General features: G+C 41.5%; 2 protein-coding genes across 7 annotated transcripts in view; one reads left to right on the plus strand and one right to left on the minus strand.

Annotated features, from left to right (window-relative positions):
- AKAP9 (A-kinase anchoring protein 9) overlaps positions 1 to 4676 on the plus strand; it is a 105544-nt gene extending 100868 nt beyond the window's left edge. For 5 of the 6 annotated variants that reach the window (XM_082297726.1, XM_082297728.1, XM_082297727.1 and 2 more), the window contains 5 exons: positions 115 to 347; positions 1325 to 1410; positions 2095 to 2215; positions 3339 to 3478; positions 4077 to 4676. In XM_082297726.1, coding sequence (XP_082153852.1) covers positions 115 to 347; positions 1325 to 1410; positions 2095 to 2215; positions 3339 to 3478; positions 4077 to 4120 — 624 coding nt within the window. In that variant the 3' untranslated portion in view covers positions 4121 to 4676. The remainder of the gene's footprint in view (positions 1 to 114; positions 348 to 1324; positions 1411 to 2094; positions 2216 to 3338; positions 3479 to 4076) is intronic. The other variant, XM_082297724.1, reaches the window with a different exon arrangement.
- A 1132-nt stretch (positions 4677 to 5808) lies between these two features.
- Positions 5809 to 14513, minus strand: CYP51A1 (cytochrome P450 family 51 subfamily A member 1). The gene is made up of 8 exons (XM_082293257.1): positions 14337 to 14513; positions 10761 to 10887; positions 9518 to 9692; positions 9219 to 9338; positions 8559 to 8754; positions 7871 to 7966; positions 6807 to 6975; positions 5809 to 6152 (listed from the first exon to the last, which is right to left on the minus strand). Exons 1-8 carry the CDS (start codon positions 14487 to 14489, stop codon positions 5974 to 5976), a joined length of 1215 nt encoding a protein of 404 aa, XP_082149383.1. The 5' UTR covers positions 14490 to 14513; the 3' UTR covers positions 5809 to 5973.
- Between the last annotated feature and the right edge of the window lie 4419 nt (positions 14514 to 18932).

Genomic DNA, 18932 nt, shown 5'->3' on the forward strand with positions numbered 1-18932 from the left:
GATAGTGACAAATGAATAATCACAGAAATGCTATAGAAGTAACGATGTCAGAAGTCTTGGAACTGTAGTGATTCATGGAGCTTATGGGGCTTTTTTCATTTTCTCTTGTTGCAGAGAATTTATGGCAAATACCTGCGAGCAGAGAGCTTTCGGAAAGCTCTCATCTATCAGAAAAAATACTTGCTGCTGTTACTAGGAGGATTCCAGGAGTGTGAAGAAGCCACGCTGGCCCTCATAGCTCGGATGGGGGGACAGCCTTCCTACACAGACCTTGAAATCATCACACATCATTCAAAGGGTTTTACACGATTTCGCTCTGCAGTCAGGGTGTCCATTGCAATTTCAAGGTAAACTGTAGAAAGTTACATTTCAAACAGAAATGACTATGCAGTTTAATATATACTTTTCTAGCTCTCTAGTGAAATCTAGAAATTGTCATATTCCATCCTGTTTAAATGGTGTATTTTTGGTAGTCATGAATACAGTAGAGTGACAAGATGAGCAGAGTGTAGATAAAATCTGTAACAGGAATAAGCAGCCTTATTGTAGTTGAAAAGGGCTCAGTATTTGATAAGCATGGGTGGAGTGTGCTGTGTAAAGTCGTATTATTAAAAAAAAATTATGAGCAATTCTAAGGATTGCACTTATTTACAAAGGTTTTTTTCTGCAGCTTAATTTCCTTTAAAGATTAAATTCATACATACAAGTATAATACAGATTTAGGAATTAGTTTTCTCCATCTAGGTAGTCCTTTGAATTTCACAAGACTAAGGATGAGCAGGAATTGGTGAGGAAAAAAAAGTAAAGTTTATTACTGCTTAGTACTGCCACGTTGCTACAAACCTTCACAAAGGTTTGAACCCCCAAGCACTTCTGCTTGCTATTGTTCTGAGCCTTGTGTGTAGTATAAATTCAATGAACTATTCATGTACCTGTTGTGAGATTTTTACTCATAGCGCTCTGCAGTTGCAGTTTTGGGGCTGTGACAGGGTAAAGAAAGTATATTTAGTATGGTTTTAAAATGTTGATGTGCTGTTGCTTGGGTGCTTGAGCCATTTACTGTCCACTTGGACTTATACAGCACCTCTGGAATTGCACAGGTGAAGCTGAAGGCAGGTTTGGACAAAAGATGGTCTTGCTTAGGGATTTGCAAAAGGATGTTTTGTATTTGATACTCAGGTTTTAGACGCCCATCTGTTAATTTTGCTTGCTGGTCAAGAAATTCTTATGCATTCTAGAATAAAAGAAGCAGGTTACTTTTATGAGACTATTTCATTTATCCTGAAGCTGTTTGGTTTTTTGGTTTTTTTAATTTGAAATGCAGAATGAAGTTCCTGGTTCGTCGATGGCACAGAGTTACAGGTTCTGGTATTCTGACTATCAATAGGGATGTCTTTAGCCAGAACACAGGTAAGTCACAGTCTAGTAATGACTGAAAAAATGATATTAGCAAGTCACACCTTACTCGCAAGTCACTGCTTAATGGAGATGGGTTTTAATTTGTATTGTCCTCATGTGGAATGAATGGGGGCTGTTCCCTCTTTCTTTTGCTGTAATTGTTTGGATTAGCTTATTTCTCAGTTTCCATTCTCAGCATAGACACTAAGCTATTTGCGTTCTCTTCAGTTTTGTTTTGCTCCATTGTGGGTGGTACTTAAAAAAATATGGAAGTTTTTTCGCTATGGAGTGCATTCATGAAAGCAATTTCAGCTGCGTCATTGAAGTTTTTGTAGGAGATCTGCACCGTGGTCTTTTTCTTAGAACAAAAGCTTGTCATTCTTTTATTACAGGTTTATGTCTGGGAAATGACAGTTTTCTGTTTGCTTTTTTGTAGGAGTCTAAGGAGAATCAGAAGCTTCTTTATTATTTACTGGCTATTTAGGTCTGCACTAAAACCTTTGCTCAGTCTGTGAGAGTTTTCTCACTGACGTCAGTGAGGCCAGGATTTCACCTCTGCTTTTCCCTGAGGGTCTGAAAGTGGTCTACACTTGTTAAATGCCATTTTTGTGATATGCAAACAGAAAACTCATTTTTGAGATGCCCAGTGAAGTGCAAAAGGTTTTGGTTTCAAGACACTGCTTTTTATATTTCTAGGTAATGAATTACGGCCTGATTCATTCTCTGGTGGCATGGATCTTTATGGAGAACAAAGGCATTCCTATAGATCCAGGTCAGGCATGGAGTCTCCTAGATCTCCTGTAAACTTTCAACATAAGTACGTTTGGGGTTTTTTTACTATTCTCTTTCAGGCACCGTTTAGCTAACTGAAAGCGTCAGTGTTGACTGCTAAGGTTTGTAACCTTTGATGCTGTAAGATTTAGCTTTTTTGGTAAGAATAGGTAAAAAATGATGCCTCAGGCATTCAGTGTGTGATTACTCATCAGGTGCTTGAGCCCAAAGCTCGCACACCCCTCACACTGATTCCCGTCGTGTTCTTGGAACTGGCAGAGATCGCGGGACGGAGCTGTGCCTTCCTGCACCTGCAGAGCCTGGGCTTTGTGACTGAGTGACCCTGCCTGCCCTGCTGGCTGGGGCAGTGTGGTGTGGAGAGGGCTCTCAGCCAAGGGAAGGGAAAGCAGGGCTGCCCACTGTGGCCAAGGTTCACCCATTACTATGAGGTGGCAACAACTGCGTGGTGTCATGGCCAGAGTGTGGGTGGAAGCTGCTTGGTAGCTCCGTTGCTTTTTCTTGTTTAAGCCCTTCTGGTTGACGACCCTAAGCTGTGATACCAGATGCATCAGTGAGACAGATGCCAGTGAAACCAGGTATTTTTCATCAAGGGCAACATTTTTATGAGTGCCATCAGCCTTTGATGAGCTAATACGAAGTTGTGAGCTCAGATCTTCACTGAATATCAAATTCTAGCCATTTTTGGGTTTCATTTTCATGTAAACCACCTCAATATTTGTATTATCTTAGTTTAAATGGAAAAAACTTTTAATCTATTTTAGTCACTATTGCTTTTACTTAGAGAGTAATGAGGAGAGGCAGAATCCTATAAAGATGGCAGTGCTTGTTGACACAAGCTTCTTAATAGAAAACCAGACTTCAGTCTACTGTGGCTTCTGCTGCAATCACACTAGGAATTTTCTGCTCAGTCTTCATCTCAAAAAAATGCAGCAACAAATCCTGTGCAGTAGAAAGAGAAGGCAAGTGGGAAGAGTGGTTTCTGTGGCTTGGACAGTAAGTGGCAGGGAGGTTAAATGGGTTTGATGTGCTGGCTACCACATGGGTAAGCTAAGGAACATGCAGGCCATACCTACAGTATTTTGCTGTGTGGCTGATATTTTTACTTGTAGTTTCCCTTTTTGAAATGGTGTGTGTTGTTCTGCCCCTAGGTTCCCCGGGATGCATGCTGATTTAAACCCAGTCTCCTTCGCCTGTCCTCAGCTGCAGAACTACGATCCCGAGAGGGCTCTGACAGATTACATCAATCGCCTGGAGGCACTGCAGAAGCGGCTGGGCAGCGTGCAGTCAGGTAGGGGCTCAGGGCTGGTTCTCTGAGATACATAACAAACAACTTCAATTTTATCAATATTCAGCCTTAAACAAGAGGCATTTCTGAGCTGTAGCAAAAAAACTCAAAAGAAGACTGTAAAATTCTTTCAAAAGAGATACAAGCATGCTTTAATTATAGATTTTGAGATTGTTGGTAACACTTTACTTCCCTGATCTCTAATAAATGCGCAGCAAGCATTCAGTTGGCATCTTGCTAAGAGTTTAAGTTACATGGAAAAAATTGTACCCAGAAGATTGGGATGTGGAAGAGGAATTTCTTCTCCTACCACTTCGATTACAGAAGTTACAGTCAATTTGTCCCATAGATAATGGCAATTCCTGTAAGAGGAATACCTCAAGAAAATTGTCAGAACAATGGGATGAAATTTGTCAAACTTGAGTTTTGAAGCTTTGTGTTGAAGTCTTCCTCATCATTTGAGGAAGTTTTATTCTTAAAAGATTTGATCTTTAAAAGTCCCTGTTCTATGATTTCCCATGCAAAATCTTTCATGCTTATTCAGCTGAATGTACCTACTTGTTCTAAGTAATCCTGATGAGAATTTTTCTCCATCTTACAGGTTCGACTTCATACACTCAGTTGCACATGGGTATAAGAAGATAATAATACCCTTCAACATCTCCATCACTGGCAGTGATGCTAACAGATTGCCTTCTGTAAATCTGTGCTCTTTCTGTGCTTTTGTATAATGTGTATATTGTGGGACCAATATGAACACAGCTATACGATTGTATACAGTTCCATCCTGGCACACCCACACAGACTGGGATTTATGTATGTAGGCACTTTGTGTTTATGAAAAAAAAAAAAAAAACCTGAACAAAAAAAATCCCCCCAAACCCAAAACAAAAAACCCCACAGTTAAATTACATGTATATTTGTGGAATGCTAATTTAAATGATTAACTTATGAGGTGTGTATTTATCAAAAGGGTGCAAAGATGAAACTTGTGTATTAATTAAATTGAGCTACATTCAGCAAAGTTTACTTGCACTTTTTCTGGCAAGGCTACTGAAGTTACATTGACTCTCGTAATATTTGCTACTGGCAGTGCAGACAGAATATCACTTGTAGAGACCTATTTTTGTAATGGTAGAAGTTTTGAATTTTATGGGTATTTTGTCAAAGTACTGAAATAAACATGACTTCATGCTTCTAACTGTGTTCAAGAACTGCTCCCTTATTCACACAGAACAGGTTGCTCCTGCCTGGGAGCTCCTGCCTTCCTCCTGTTTGTAGTGACTGCAGCTTTACTTTTTACACATTCCAAAGCACTGCTATCAGAGAGAGGGACAGGGACAAGCCTGGCTTCTGCAGACCCTGGTCACATCTGACAGAGCTGGGAGGGAAGATCCCAGCCAGCTGCCCTGACTTACACAAACACAAGGTTTTACAACAGTTAGACTGAATTTAGACCAGGAAAGACTGGAGGAAGCCCTTGTTACACTGAGCACGGCTGAAGGGGGCATGACCCACTCCAAGAGTTACAAATTTACTGGTGAAATGTTTTCAAAAAGAAGTGACAGGGTTGAGCACAGGAAACTTCCCCAAGAGGTTTGTTTATAAATTTAATTCAAAATTCCTGTGAGCCAGAGCTCATTACCATTTATCATCAGCACTCTTGAACCAAACACTATTTAACAATCCTGCATGAGTCAGTACAAACCCAGACAACATTCAGCTATTTCACTTAATTTGTGACCTTTTTACACACAAACGTACTATTTACAAAATTCATGTTGTTGGTATGTTCATATTGTTACTTTCACACTTTACATCAAGCTTCCAGAGATCACCATTTTCAAAATTTTTTAGAGAATTACTCATTGCTTTCTGAACATAAGCATTTTACAACTACTTCAAATTAGACAGTTAAATGGCTCATTCTTGAAAAGAATTACCTGTGAACATTTTGAACTCTGCCTACACTTAGCTGTACAGTAACATTTTCTTAAATCAGCCAAGACCATCGCGCACTTGCTTGGAACAGAATCATAAATGCCAAAGGAAAGGCACCACCACGTGCAGTCCCCCATGGTGCCTGTTCCCTGATGGGTTTGCTGTAATTGGGTACAGAGGCAAGGTAGGCAGCCTTGCCCCTGGGTTATCTGGGAAAAGTAATCTTCAATTATTTTTCATAAGCAAGGAGTTCCACTTGTAGAAATTACTTTTTTCTTCATTAAAGATCTGGCATGCACCTTAAAAGTGTTACATCAATAGAAAAGACACTTTTCCTTTAAAAATGGAATGAGAAAATTGTAGAACAAGCAGTTATACACAGCAGCAGTAAATAGTGTGGGCAAACAAAATAGATGCATAACTTTTGCATTCGGTAGAATACTGTTGCTTTCCTAACAGTAGATGCATCAGCTTCCATTGCCACTCATTCTGTCACAATTTTATTCAAAAGTCTGTTAGTTCATACACTTAAATAAGTAAGGTTTTAGCACCAGAATTTACAGAGACCGCCTCTTGTATCTGATAACAGGGTTATTAGGTGTGTGTATCATTGTTGTATAATTTATAGTTGGAAAATAGTCATTGACGAGATCAAATTCATACAAACGAAGCAAAGTAGACCAAATAGTCTTAATTTGAACATAAGCAAAGTTTTCTCCAATGCAGCGATGACGGCCTAGAAGGAAAGTCACAAAACACAGTTAGAATATTTTATTGGATTGCCTTTGACAATCAGCTAACTTTAGAAATTTCACGTGGACAGTAGCTGCCCCTTTCTCATCAATCTGAGACTCTGGTGTTGCACATACCCCATTCTATAACTCCATCCAAGTCTTATTTTTCTAAGTTGTCACTGCATAAAACAGATGAGTAAGTGGAATGAGATTGTGCTGTTCTGTCCCCACTAGAAAGCATTAATTTATGTATCAGCAAAGAAGCATTTGCAACACTGAGAAATGAGATCAACTCTAACTCCATCAGCAATATTTGCAAACTGTTCTGGGACTCTGCAGGCTTTTGCTCTGCCTTCAGCTGAACTTTTATTACCAAGTTTATCCTTGACTTGAAAAGATGTGAGTCAAACATCACTCACACTAACCTAAAGATGTTTTGATTCCTGTTGTGAGAGATATATACAGCTATGAGTAATGCAGAACTATTGACTTAATTATTTTCACAGCACTTTCACAGTAAGAAACCTTTCAGGCAGAAATGTAAAAAAAAACCAAATCTGTCCTCAGATGCTGCAGCGTGGAGAGGTGCTGTAGGAGATGGCTGGTGTGAGCCACCTCAGCAAAACCTCAGGAAGGTGCTGCATTCTCTTACTCACCAGCACCAAAGGGAATGTATGCAAACTTCTCTCCAGCTGCTGGGTTATCTTGGAGATACCGGTCAGGTTTGAAGTCTAGAGCGTCATTCCAGGAGTCTCTGAGTCTGTGGTTAACAGTGGGAGATACACAAACTTGATGGCCAGGGGGAATATTGTATCCAGCAACAGTCTACAAGAGAAGACACAAGACCCCACACATGACAAAATGGCTCCATTTTTCTTTTTAAAGTGTTACCTGAAGTGTTACATCACAAGGCTTACATTTCAGGAGATTTTGGCCAAGTGCATTTAAAATTAATAACCTAGCATTTTCTCTCTTACTTATACAGGACACAGTGCTCAAGCAGTTGCAGGAACCTTCCAGCTGCTTTAATAAAGCTGGCAATTCTACAGAAGGAGGTTTAATAAAAAAAAAAAAGAACTTAAAATTTATTGAAAGCCTTTGTCATTCAAGGGACATAGTTAAAAAAAAATTTTCATTTTTTGACACGGTACTGTATTTGTACAAAGAACGAGTTTTCTTTTGGATTTACCTAGCTTGTATTAAATGTGTGCCAAATTTTTCCATGACAGCAATTAAAAATACCTGGCAAACAAAAAGGCTTTAAATGCTGGCACCAAACTAAGCTCAAATAAGACTGGTAGCTACAAGAAGGGTCAGTTTTGCTGAAGAAAACTGCACATGGCTGTTTCTAGGTCCCAGAGCCTACTCTTCTCCAGACTGAACCGTCCCTGTTCCCTCAGCCTCTCACCACAAAGGCTGCAGGGGCCCTCCCATCCGTGTGGCCCTCAGCTTGTTGCCCTTCCATCAGTCTCTTGCTTGCAGGGGGCTGCAGAGGCCCAAAGCTGGACACAATTCTAGATGGAGGTAACAAATACCAAGTTCAAGGCAATTGCTTTCCTCACTCAATGCTGGCTACACTACCACTGACAGAACCCCAGACTGCCATCAGCTTTCCTCCCTGCCAGCAAACACTGCTCACTTGTGTTTCCTTCTGCCAGCCGAGTTACCTCTGATCTGGCCTGTGCTGCTGCAGTGAAATTAGCTTCAAAAAGTTCCTCACCTGGGGAGTCCTGGCCATTCTCATCATGGTCATTATAGGAGGTCTAAGCCTTAAAGTTTCTTTTAGACAGCGATCCAGCAAACTTAGATCCTTGAGCTGAAAATATAGAGAAAATGATATATCAAAATATAGCTGCGTTTATTCAATACAAACAAAATGCTATTTTATACTGTTTAAAAACAAATGTTTTTAAAAAAATCAAAGAGTAAGCAGCACATATTTACATGTACTTTATTAAACTACACTGATAATTTCTTTTTTTCCATTTGATTTGATTAAGAAGGAAAAAAATCACTGACCAGTGCAATTGAATACAACTAGTGTCTTAGTGATCTGTCTCATGAATATTTACTGTTGCCTAATTAAAGAACAAGGTCACACTGCATTGCTTTCCTCAGTGGGAATATGAAGATCTTTCTCTTCTACAGAGCTATCATTTATTAAATAAACATAGGAACTGCACTTTCCCTAATGAACACTGATTAAAAAAACAGTATCAAGGTGAAAATTTACTTGGACGGGAAGAGAAGAGGAAATGTACTGGCAAACAGCATTACCACAGAATGACTGTGCTAATGATTACTTTAACGCAAAGCATGTGACTGCATTTCATGTCTGATGATCTTGTTTTTTAAATAAGCATCTAAAAGTATAAAAATACCCCTGAGGACTAATGTAAGATACAAACCTGGTCGTAAGTTAAGGGTGGCAAGTCATCCCCACACACTGCTTTCTGTTCTGCATAGCACTGTTCCTGGATGGATTTGTCTCTGGCGAGGAAGAAGCCGAGCCAGGCGCTGGTGGTGGAGGACGTGTGCTGCCCTGCCAGCAGCAGCCCGATCAGCATTCCCGCAATCTCATCGTCCGTCAGCGCGCGGCCGTCCCTGCGGCAAAGGGAGCCAAGTCAGAGCTTCGTTTGGTCACATATCCAGTTATTGAGCATTGCTATTTATACAGCAGCATTTACCATTTCTTCTAATGTGCTCACTCCTTCTCTCACTGCCTACTGTAAACAGAGAGGCAAAAGATCTAAGGGTAGGGAGAAGGGAGAACAGAGGGAGAGAGACTCTTTAGGAGTCTTAAAGAAAATCATTCCCCAACAGCCAGCAAACAGAAAGGAAGCAACCTCAGCCACCCCACGACCGCCGATGAAAATCTCAGAAATTGGAATAACCATTGACAAGTGAAGTTTTAAACCTGTTTTTAAGAATACAGCTAGGACAAACTGCATGCAAAAAAACCAATTCAGAACATGAAGGAGTGTTTCTTGGGTTCTGGTAGATAGTTTTGACTAAAGAGCTCAAAGCTAAAGTAAATCTTCAAACAAGTCTTCAAACTCTTGGCTTACTTGTATGAAGCATTGAGTAGAGTTTGGAGCATGTCATCCTCCTTTTCCTCAGACTTCCGACGTTTCTGGATGACCTTGTAGAAAATATTCTTTATTTCTCTGTGCGCTCGATCTCGACGCCTGTGATTCAAAACACTTCCATTAGCAACTTTATACAAAGTAACACAGAATGCTTATGAGGATTTATTGGGATGTCTAGAATAGGTTACAAACAAGAAATGGTGGGGATGGGGGGCAATCCAAACAACAGTGAAGTTTAGATAAAATGCTTGAGTTGCTTCCTCTGTTATTGCTAGTACCTGAAGCTCGGCAGAGGCAGCCAGCCTGGCAGGAGCCAGGCAGCGTGAGTGAAACCCCCATCCAGGTCGGCGTACAGCTGAGCCACCTTCTCATTCAGCAAGCCTCGGATTTCCTTCCCGTGTAAGCAATGACTTGCTGTCAAAATGATCAGTTCTGAAAGGGCTTCAAACAGGTCTGAGGAAAGATTTGAAAAACATTACTGAAGATGCATCTCAGGTGACATGTTATGTTTTACAGGTTATAATTTTTATTTTGTGCAAGTAAAAAATAAATAACTGGATACAGATTAATAATTTAAAATAGAGTTTTGGATTCTTTTACTAGGAGAATAAAGAATCCAATTTACAATTTCTATGTGCCTCATCAGATGTCTCTTCAAACACCTTTTTAATTAGATCACTGATACCTTTTTCCTAAGGTATTTATTTCTAGAAATTTTGGTAGCAGAGTTAGTAATTCTTCCAAAGCAAGCAATGCATCACAAGCTCAATCCTTAATAAATACAAGCCATACAAAGATTTAACTCTGAATTCCAAATCCATGGGAAACCAGTTTTCCTGCTCACTGAATTATTTTTATATAGCAGTACTTAGACACTTAAACATCAATTTATATATTACCATATTATTAACTATATTACATATAAATCAAATAAATTCAAAATAATATATTAAAGTGTGATATGTATTATATAAATTTTATGCATTTAAATATAAATATGTATTTTAAAATAATATTTAGCACTGCTATGCAACTGTGAGCTTGTCACGATGATGGGCAAGCTGGGAATGAGGGAAAATAACTATTTCACTTTGGTCACTAACGTAACCATATCAGCTTCAAAGATGCAGTTTTTCACTGTAGAAACTCTCAGAGCCAAGATCTTCAGCACAGGCTCTCTAGGGTGTCAGAGCAGCAGCTTTTCCCAGGGACTAGGTAGTGGTTACACTGAGCTGACACATCCAAAATGTGCACAACAGGTGCACTATGAGCCCATTAAGAAACCAAAACTAAGATAGTCCTTCATTCCTTTCAGTGATTTTCTGAGCAGCTTTGTTCTCCAATAGCCTTACGTTTGATTTTTAAAAAATCTGTATTTTCTTTCTTCTGATGTTCAGTACACTTTTACCTATGTAATTTTAGTTTCTTTAATATTCCAGTACATGTTTTACAAAAATGTACTGCATTGGTCTTAATTACTTCCCAGAAAATTGGAGGAAAAATGCATTTGATCTTGCTTACTTTTCTCTCCACTCTCTCCCCATGCTTTGAAATACTCCTTTGTTTCTTCTTCAATCACAGATACATGCTGTCTAAACTGGGCAATGTTTAGCCCAGTTTTGAGCATCTTCTTCTGTTCCAAAAATATCTAAAAGAATCAAGACAGAAAAAGCAATCAGTACAAGGATCATCATATTAATGTAATTAAAGCTTATTAGAATTTGTACTATAAGACCATCCAGAAGTAAATAGGGATTATGATTAGGACTGCAGGGTACAGCAGATACTCAGTTCTAACTAATTGTTAATACTCTGTTTTTCACCTTCTTTGTCTTCCAAGCAATAGTTCAGAAACATCCAAGTAAAATAATAGCTCAAAGGAGCTGCAGTTCTCCCTTTTGCAGTACCAAACAAAAAGACTATTTTAGTATCTTCATTAAGCTTTATCCCTGAAGATAAAAGATGCATGCAAAGTTGAATGATGGAATGCCCTTTAGATATATAATCACAAACTTAACCAGCCCCATCTTTGCAAAGTCTGGATTTAGCCTGTGTTCCCTGCTATGCAGCCTCCTTGCTTTCTCTCCCTCTCCTCTGTTCTCTCAGGTGCAAGGACCCCTGGACTAGAGATGACCCTTTCTTTTACAGAGCCCTCTGATCTCACTGCCCAGGAGGTCAGACACAGAAGCAGGAGGCAAACTGTGTCCTAGAAAGTAGAGAGTTTCACACCCTTCTCACCTCTTCCTCTTTTTCTCTGTATAGATTCATAGCTAATAAACCTATTGGTGAAAAGCCCTTCATTAGATGAGAAGCATTCACTGCATTGACAGAACATTGACTCAGAAAATTACTCATTTGATTTTTAAGCCCTAATTATGAATGAGACATCTGTCCTACAGCTCTGCACTGTACCATGAGTGATACATCAAAAACTCTTCCCACCAAGGGCTTTGCATGTAAGATACAGAATAAAAGGCTACTTCCTAGAAGCTTCTGTTTTGAGAATGCAGTGAGGACCCCAGAAGTCCGTCAGAGGACACACATGCCATAGAGCAAAGAGACAAGCACATTTCCCCTTGCAACATACTAGCCAGGCTCCAGCTTGATGGAGACAAGAATGGCGCATGGGAGTGAACACATCCTCTGCAAGCAACTTCAGCTCCTCTCAACAAAGAACTATCTGCAAGAGGCTTGGGGGAAGGAGACAGAGAGTGAATATGAGCCGATATATTGACTATGGATATTAACAAACAATTACCAGAATCACTGGTAAATAAGCAAGTTACTCATTTTGAAGAATAAGGAGTGGTTCTTCCAAACATGTGACTGAAAGTCATGGTCAAAATGAAGAGATACTTAGCAGCCTAAGCAGAGAGAAGGGAGTCTCAAAAGAAACTTCAGGATGACCCATCAATTGTAGAATGCCAGTGAAATTTTCCATGGCTCTCTAAATGCCTTCTCATTAGATGTCTGAAATGAAATTGTGGTGATGACACTATGCAAAAAAACTACCTCACCTCTAGCAGAACATGTTCTGGCCACAACTGGACGTGCTAGCTTCATAGAGGGAAACTAGAGATAACCAGTGTCAGAGATAATTTAAATGTCAGTGGCAAACTCCCTGCATCTCCTTGCTGTGGAAAAAGAGTAATTTTGGGGAAAAAAAAAGGAATTTTCTGAGGAGCCTGAATCTGCAGAGATAATAAGAAAGAAGTCCTTCTGGTATCAAAGGTATGAATTAAGTAGACATATCCACAGACACCCAAAGCTTACTGAGTAATATGAAAAGATTAATCTCTTGACTAAAGCAGAGCTCAAGTGCACTCCAGGGAAAAAGAAAGCCTAGGGTAACTCTAGAAAAATACCTCATTTCAGAAAAAAGCAAAAAAAAAAGCTGTATATGATGGGCCAATAAGGTAGGCTTTAATCATCCCTATGTGCCTGAAGTATATGGTTGTAAGAAATGCCCATTTCCAAGGAGCTTACAGAAAGTTCTATAAAACTGATGGATGAGATTAGATCCCATCAAAGAACTAGTTCTTGCATGAAGACAGACATTCAAATCCATCCACAAACTGAAGAGCATGCAAGCAGAAGTCAAAGCAGCTGTAATAAGTGGGCAAACTTTCACAGAATTAAGAACAAATCATGACCTTTAAGTTTCAAGCAGACATCCCATGACAGTCAGAATCCACAGAAGAAGCACAACACAGTGAAAATCTGGCCAATTTAGCAGTCTGTGATTCACAGACTTTTCTGAAGTTAGTATATACCAGAGAAGAACGCTGAGATGTATTGCAGAGAATCATGCACCCTCCACACTCCAGCAGCTGCAAAAGTGATTGACAACTCCATCCCTGACATTTTGGGGAAGGCCTCCGACTATCTGAACTAGTAGAAACAGGTCTGTTAGAATGGCCCCACTTATGGAAGAGATCTCCTAGGACACAAGAAATGATCTCCTACTTGTTGTCCAGGCTGCAGTCCTGCTGGTTTCATTCTCATAGGGATGAGAGGAGCCATGCAAATCCATGAAGTGGAAAAGAATCTACCCCCCAAACTGCCTATCCACAATTTAGTACTTCCTGACAAAGGAGGAGACAACCAAGTTCTCCTTTACCTATTTAGAAAGTAGCAAGTTGTAGGTAGTTAGCTGTGTACGAGAATTTCAAAAGAACAGGGTAAGAACAACATGCATATTCTGTGGATCATGGCAAAACGCCAGTGTGGAGGCAAAGAGAGTAGTGATTACTGTCCCTAACCCACATCATTAATAGGCAACAACCACAGCACGTAGGCTGGCATGAATGAAGAGGCATGCTAAGGAGGCAAAGAAATTGATGGGTCACAGACACTAGTCAAATGTCGGACATTTATACAAGCAAAATGAGGCCAAAACTGAAAATCCAAAAATAAAGTATACCACAGTGCTGTTTCTTCCACCCAACTACTCTGCCCTAACATGCACTGAACACAGAGTGCCAGTGGAGCAAGTGGGGCCACAGAAAAGCTGGCTTCTGCAGTTTGAGGGTCTGAAATGACAGGCCACCCTCCCAAACAAGAAAGCAGCCAATGCTTAGCTTGGATACAACGCCACATGACACAGCCCCTCTGCTGCCATGCAGACTATTCTGCAAACACATACAGAATGATTTCTGTCTGAGCAAGACAAACCTTGTGGTTCAAACTGTTAAATGATTACTCCCATGTTTAGATTTGGCATGGCAAAAATAAAGTTATCACTCCTGAGGCTTTCTCAGAAGAAAGGCCTGAAGTTGTTTGGAAGGGAAGAATGAGCTGCAGTCAGTGGCATGGTGCAAGGGAAGAAAAAAGTGACTCACTAGTTTTTCCTCTATGATGGGATTAGATGGTTTCAAGAACAAAGGATAACATCCAGAGTGACAAATAGCCAGGTGGTAAAGAAAGCAACCTGAACATGCTCAGTCTTGATTAGCCAGATCAGACTATTTCCCTACTGCAATATGCCACAGTTGCATATGAACACAACCCCATCAGACAGAGCCAAGAGCTCAGGGCTGCCTACTCAGCATTCAAACTGCACTGCTTTTCTACTCATCTGGTATTTAAAATACAAACCGCATTAGGGACGTCATAGGCAACTCCCCTGCCAAAAACGGGCGTAGTTAACCGAGAGTACACATCCTCCGCATTCAAATCGTCGTTTTTACTGTTGAAGAGTAGAGCAGCAGCATCACTACCCAGTAAGTACGTGAATGTCTTGCCAACCATAGTGAAACTGAACACAGGTCCGTACTAAGAGAGAGAATAAAAAAACCCTCAGATTTTCCTTTAAATAAGAACACAAATCATTAAATCCCTATCTCTATATACAGTCTTTCATAAATGACATTTTCTCCTAAGTATCCAGAGATTTAATAAAGACAAAAATATTTAAAACCACATTTAAATTCTGTTCTCAATGTACATACCAGTGATATCTAATGTTATAATGAACACATGTGAATGTGCACATTTTAAAACCAATTATTTTAGAAAACATAAATAAAAGATCAGTCACACTAAAAAAAATTAGCAGTGAGATTGCAGCATATATTGACTCCAGTAGTCTACAAACACTGTCTCAAAAAATTCTGGATTTGGAGTTATGCATAGGTAATTAGGGGCAAATAAGACTTGGAAGTTTAAAAGTAGTCTCCAGCAGACCTTCATGCACCGGACCTGGCTTTCTCTAAGCTAATCAAGCTAAGATTTAAGCTTATAACTCTAGATAGTTTTAGACAATGTGAAGCAGCTTGATAAACCTAACTTAATTGGAACTAAGGCTCTACTGATTTAGTTAATTTCTTCTGGGCTGTTACAGTATAAAAACTACTGAGGTTTTATCCACCAGCTCTTTTAACATCAGAGAGGCCTTAAAATTCATCAAGTTGCCTATTGAAGTGGCCAGCTACATTCCAGCCTGGTCACAGACTGGTAAAAAATGTGATTAAAAGTTACCAACTACAGCAAGAAATAATGTCATGAAAATGGCTTTTTAATTAATTTCTGATGCAGCTATGAGCATTACCCAAATGCACAAGCATATTTTTGACATGTGAATCACAAGAGAGAGCTCAGAAAACACTACTGCTACATGAAGAGACCTGAAGATCACAGAGCCTACTGTGCACACTCCATTCCATATTTGAGGTGGTAAATGAGAATGAACTGATTTTAAACAGGCTCCAGAGAGAGAACTTAACAGATACACAAAAATATTTTTATATATGCTCATCCAGTGATGTGGGAAAGCATACCTTGTCATAAGCATTTTCCAAAAATTCAATGGGGCTTTTTCCAAATGCGATTGCATGACCAAGGAAAGGGATGCCTGACGAAATAAAAGGTGGATAGTTCTGTAGAAGAAAGAGAAAAATAATTACTGAATTTTCTTCAGAGATTATCATGGAATCATGGACTAATAGAATATCCTGAGCTGGAAGGGACCCACAAGGATCGAAGTCCAACTCCTGGCCCTGCACAGGACCATCTCCAAGGGTCACAGCATGTGCCTGAGAGAGTTGTCCAAATGCTGCTTGAACTCTGCCAGGCTTGGTGCTGTGACTACTTCCCTGGCATGTGCCAGTGACAAAAAGTAATAAAATTGTGTCCATTTACATGAAAACTAACCACAAAGGAAGTTTTATATATGTTTGTTTAAACTCTTTTGTGAAAAGGCCAACCTTTAAAAAATATTCAGTTGTTCAGATAGAACTACATTTAAAAGCAGCAAGGGTTAAAATAAAGTGAATATGAGTAAGATTCTTCCCTATGCTGCCTCTGAATGTAAAGCACAAAGATACGGCAACTGAAAAGAAGGCAGTCAGAAATGAAACAGTGGTGGAAGATTTGTTAAACGGCCCCCCAAAAGCAACTTCAGGTTAGCACTGGGTTTCATCCATAAGCAGGCGCCTTCTTTGAAGCTCCATCCATGAAAGTACCAGGAACGCCCTTGGGCTCCGCAAGCCCTGCGCGCCTCTCCTTCCCGCGGTACCAACCGGCCGGCTGAGGGCGAAGCCGGCGCAACTCTCTCAAGAAGCCGCCCTCAGAGAGGCTGCTGGAAACGCCGCTCGCCCGCCGGAGCCCGCTCCCACACGCTCCCGGGGGCTGTCCCGAGGCTGCTCCCGGCCCGCCCGCGCCCCGCAGCGAGAGCGCCCGGCTCCCCCGGCCCGCGGGCACCGTCCCTCAGCGGGAGAGCGGCGGAGCCCGCCGGGCCTCCGCCCGGCCCCGCCGCCCTCGGCGCTCACCTTCTGGTCGGAGCCGAGGTGCCGCCGGTACCCCAGCTGGAACAGGTAGCCGAGGCTGAGCGCGAAGGCGGAAGCGGCCAGCACCAGGGAGAGCGGGTTGCCGACAGCCACCCGCTCCAGCAGGGACCCGCCGACATCCATGAGGTTCAGCATCTTCTCGGCGCCCGGCACCATCCGCCGTGGCTCCGCGGGGCAGGGCGGTGCGATGGGCCGGGCTGATCCGAGCCCATGTGACGGTTCCCGGCGCTGGGCTGATCTCTGCCCATGTGACGATTCCCGCTGCCGGAGCCAACCCGCGGCCGCGCTGAGCGGGGTGACGGCATCGGCCGGGCTGCGGCCCACGCCATTGGGCGGGGGGTGAGGGGCGGGCGGGGGCCGGGCCGGGCTCGGCCCGGCCGCCTGAGGGCTCGGCCTGGCCGCCTGAGGGCTCGGCCTGACCGCCGGCGGCGCCTCGGTGCTCGGCAATGGGGTGTTTGAAATGCTGCGTGTCCTCGAACAGCCGGAGAACGTGGGTCTCCGGGAAATGAGGCCGACGACGGTGAGCCGTGCCTCGGGCATCACTGCCGGCGCCCCCGCTGACAGCCCAGGGCGCTGGTTTGTGAGGCTGCACAGCACGCGGAGAACGAGGACGGCTTGTTTGTGTTTAATTCCAGATGCTCCAAATGTTTAATGTGAGAAAATCCGGGTGTTGTTTCTGAAGTGAGTTTCCACTAAGACCTAAGGGTTTAAGATCAAATAGTGCACAGAGCTGCATTTGGAAACTAAGAAAGCTCATCACAGCCAAAGTCAGCTTGTTATCCATATAGTTTTTTAATTCAACAGGAATGTATCAATGCATTTCCGGAGATTTCTGGTTTGGGTAGGTCTTTTACATGCAGTGTTCATCCAGTGAGTCCAGTCAGTTTCTACGTAAAGAAAAGTTTAAATGTGTAAGTCAGGGAGTACTAGCAGGAAGCCAGGTTGGTCATTACATACAATGAGACATTTCAACAGGGTACACTTGCAAGGATTATCTGTAATGCTTTTAAATAAATTTTTGCAAAGTTCAGAAACCTAAATTCTCCGAAATTCCCCACTTCATCTGAAATTTGACTTATTTGTTGACAACATCTACTGTTGTCAGTTCCGAGTACTTTTGTCAAGTAGAAAAGGTACACAGGAAAAACATAAGCTTGTTACTGTTTGAGCATTCTTGTTGTTTCTTAAAGTGTGTAATATCCTCTGGTAAACCTTGTATCAAGGTCTCACGTGTGCTGAGTGTTACTAGATGAGGGGAGGTAGCAGACAATGCTTGTGAATGCTGAGATGTGCATGGAATCAATGTTGAGTACCTTCAAACTCTTCATGTCAGCTATGGGCTCCAGGAAAGTTTTTAATTTGGTGCCTGCAAGCTCTAAGTTTCAACACTTTTCAATGCCAAAGGACATTAATCAGTGCAGTGATTGACAAAGAGTTACTTCATATTTACAAGCTCTGACAACTCTTTCGAAAGACATGAGAGATAGCGGGTTATGATTGACATTCTGTACTGTCAATTTACAAAGTAAAGACATTTTTGGTGGCAATAGTGTCAGTCCTTTTCTTCCAAGAGTCAGGATTTCTAGATTAATTACCTATATATGAAACGTTTTATTTCATTTTTATGCAATTATTAATTATATTTAAATTTATACAGAATAGTAATAATTTTTTAATATTTACCCTATATTAATAACAATTCTTTAAGGTAAAGCACAGCTTTTGCAGACCATGTATGTTGTTTCTGTTGAACCTGTATCTCTTTTTTCACTCACAGCTCAGCTTTAAGCTGCATCCAGCTGTAAGCTGACAGTGCACCCTGGAGCAATTGCTCCTGCACTAAGCAGCAGCAGCAGCAGCAGCAGGCCATCCCCTCAGGACCAAGGCTTCCCTCTTGCACAAGCTGCTCACTGGGGTAGGGGGGTCAGTTATGCCACTTGGTAAAATCGTGCCTGTTTTTCACAGTTTTAAGTTCTCGGTTACTCTTTTGCCTTACAGGGCCTGGCTGAGTGTTCTACTCTTAAATCTTTGCTTTTGTCAGCTGTACAGGTTCTTGCTTTTTAAGAAAGTGCTTGTTAGATGGACTGTAGGTGGTGAGCTGGGCATCTCATGCTTACAAAGGCACAAGTGTCAGCTTTGCCCATAGTGCAGCTCGTTTCCACTTTTTTTGTTTGGTAGTGATATGAGGCTTGTTACTAATGGTCTATCTCAGTGCTGTTGGATTTCTCTCTGTTCCTGTTTTTCATTTCCCCACTTCCAGATGAAAGGAGTGCACACACCTGCCTTGCCACAGCAGGGCAGCACAAGCTCCTACATACCCAGGTGCCAGAAGCCTCTGGGACTGCAGAGCTGGGCTCTTGCTACTCAGTGGCTATACTAATATGCAATATCTGCAAACCTCTGCTTT

This window comes from Coloeus monedula, assembly GCF_965178545.1.
Source record: "Coloeus monedula genome assembly, chromosome: 1".
Classification (NCBI taxonomy): domain Eukaryota; kingdom Metazoa; phylum Chordata; class Aves; order Passeriformes; family Corvidae; genus Coloeus; species Coloeus monedula.

What these genes read in the sequence shown, in the direction of transcription:
- CYP51A1 (XM_082293257.1), bottom strand. Translation starts at nt 14,489, where the DNA reads ATGGTTGGCAAGACATTCACGTACTTACTGGGTAGTGATGCTGCTGCT. An exon ending in CTGCCTCTGCCGAGCTTCAG is followed by an intron (nt 9,339 to 9,517) that starts GTACTAGCAATA and finishes TTTGAATCACAG; the next exon opens with GCGTCGAGATCGAGCGCACA. An exon ending in ATACATTCCCTTTGGTGCTG is followed by an intron (nt 6,153 to 6,806) that starts GTGAGTAAGAGA and finishes CTTTCCTTCTAG; the next exon opens with GCCGTCATCGCTGCATTGGA.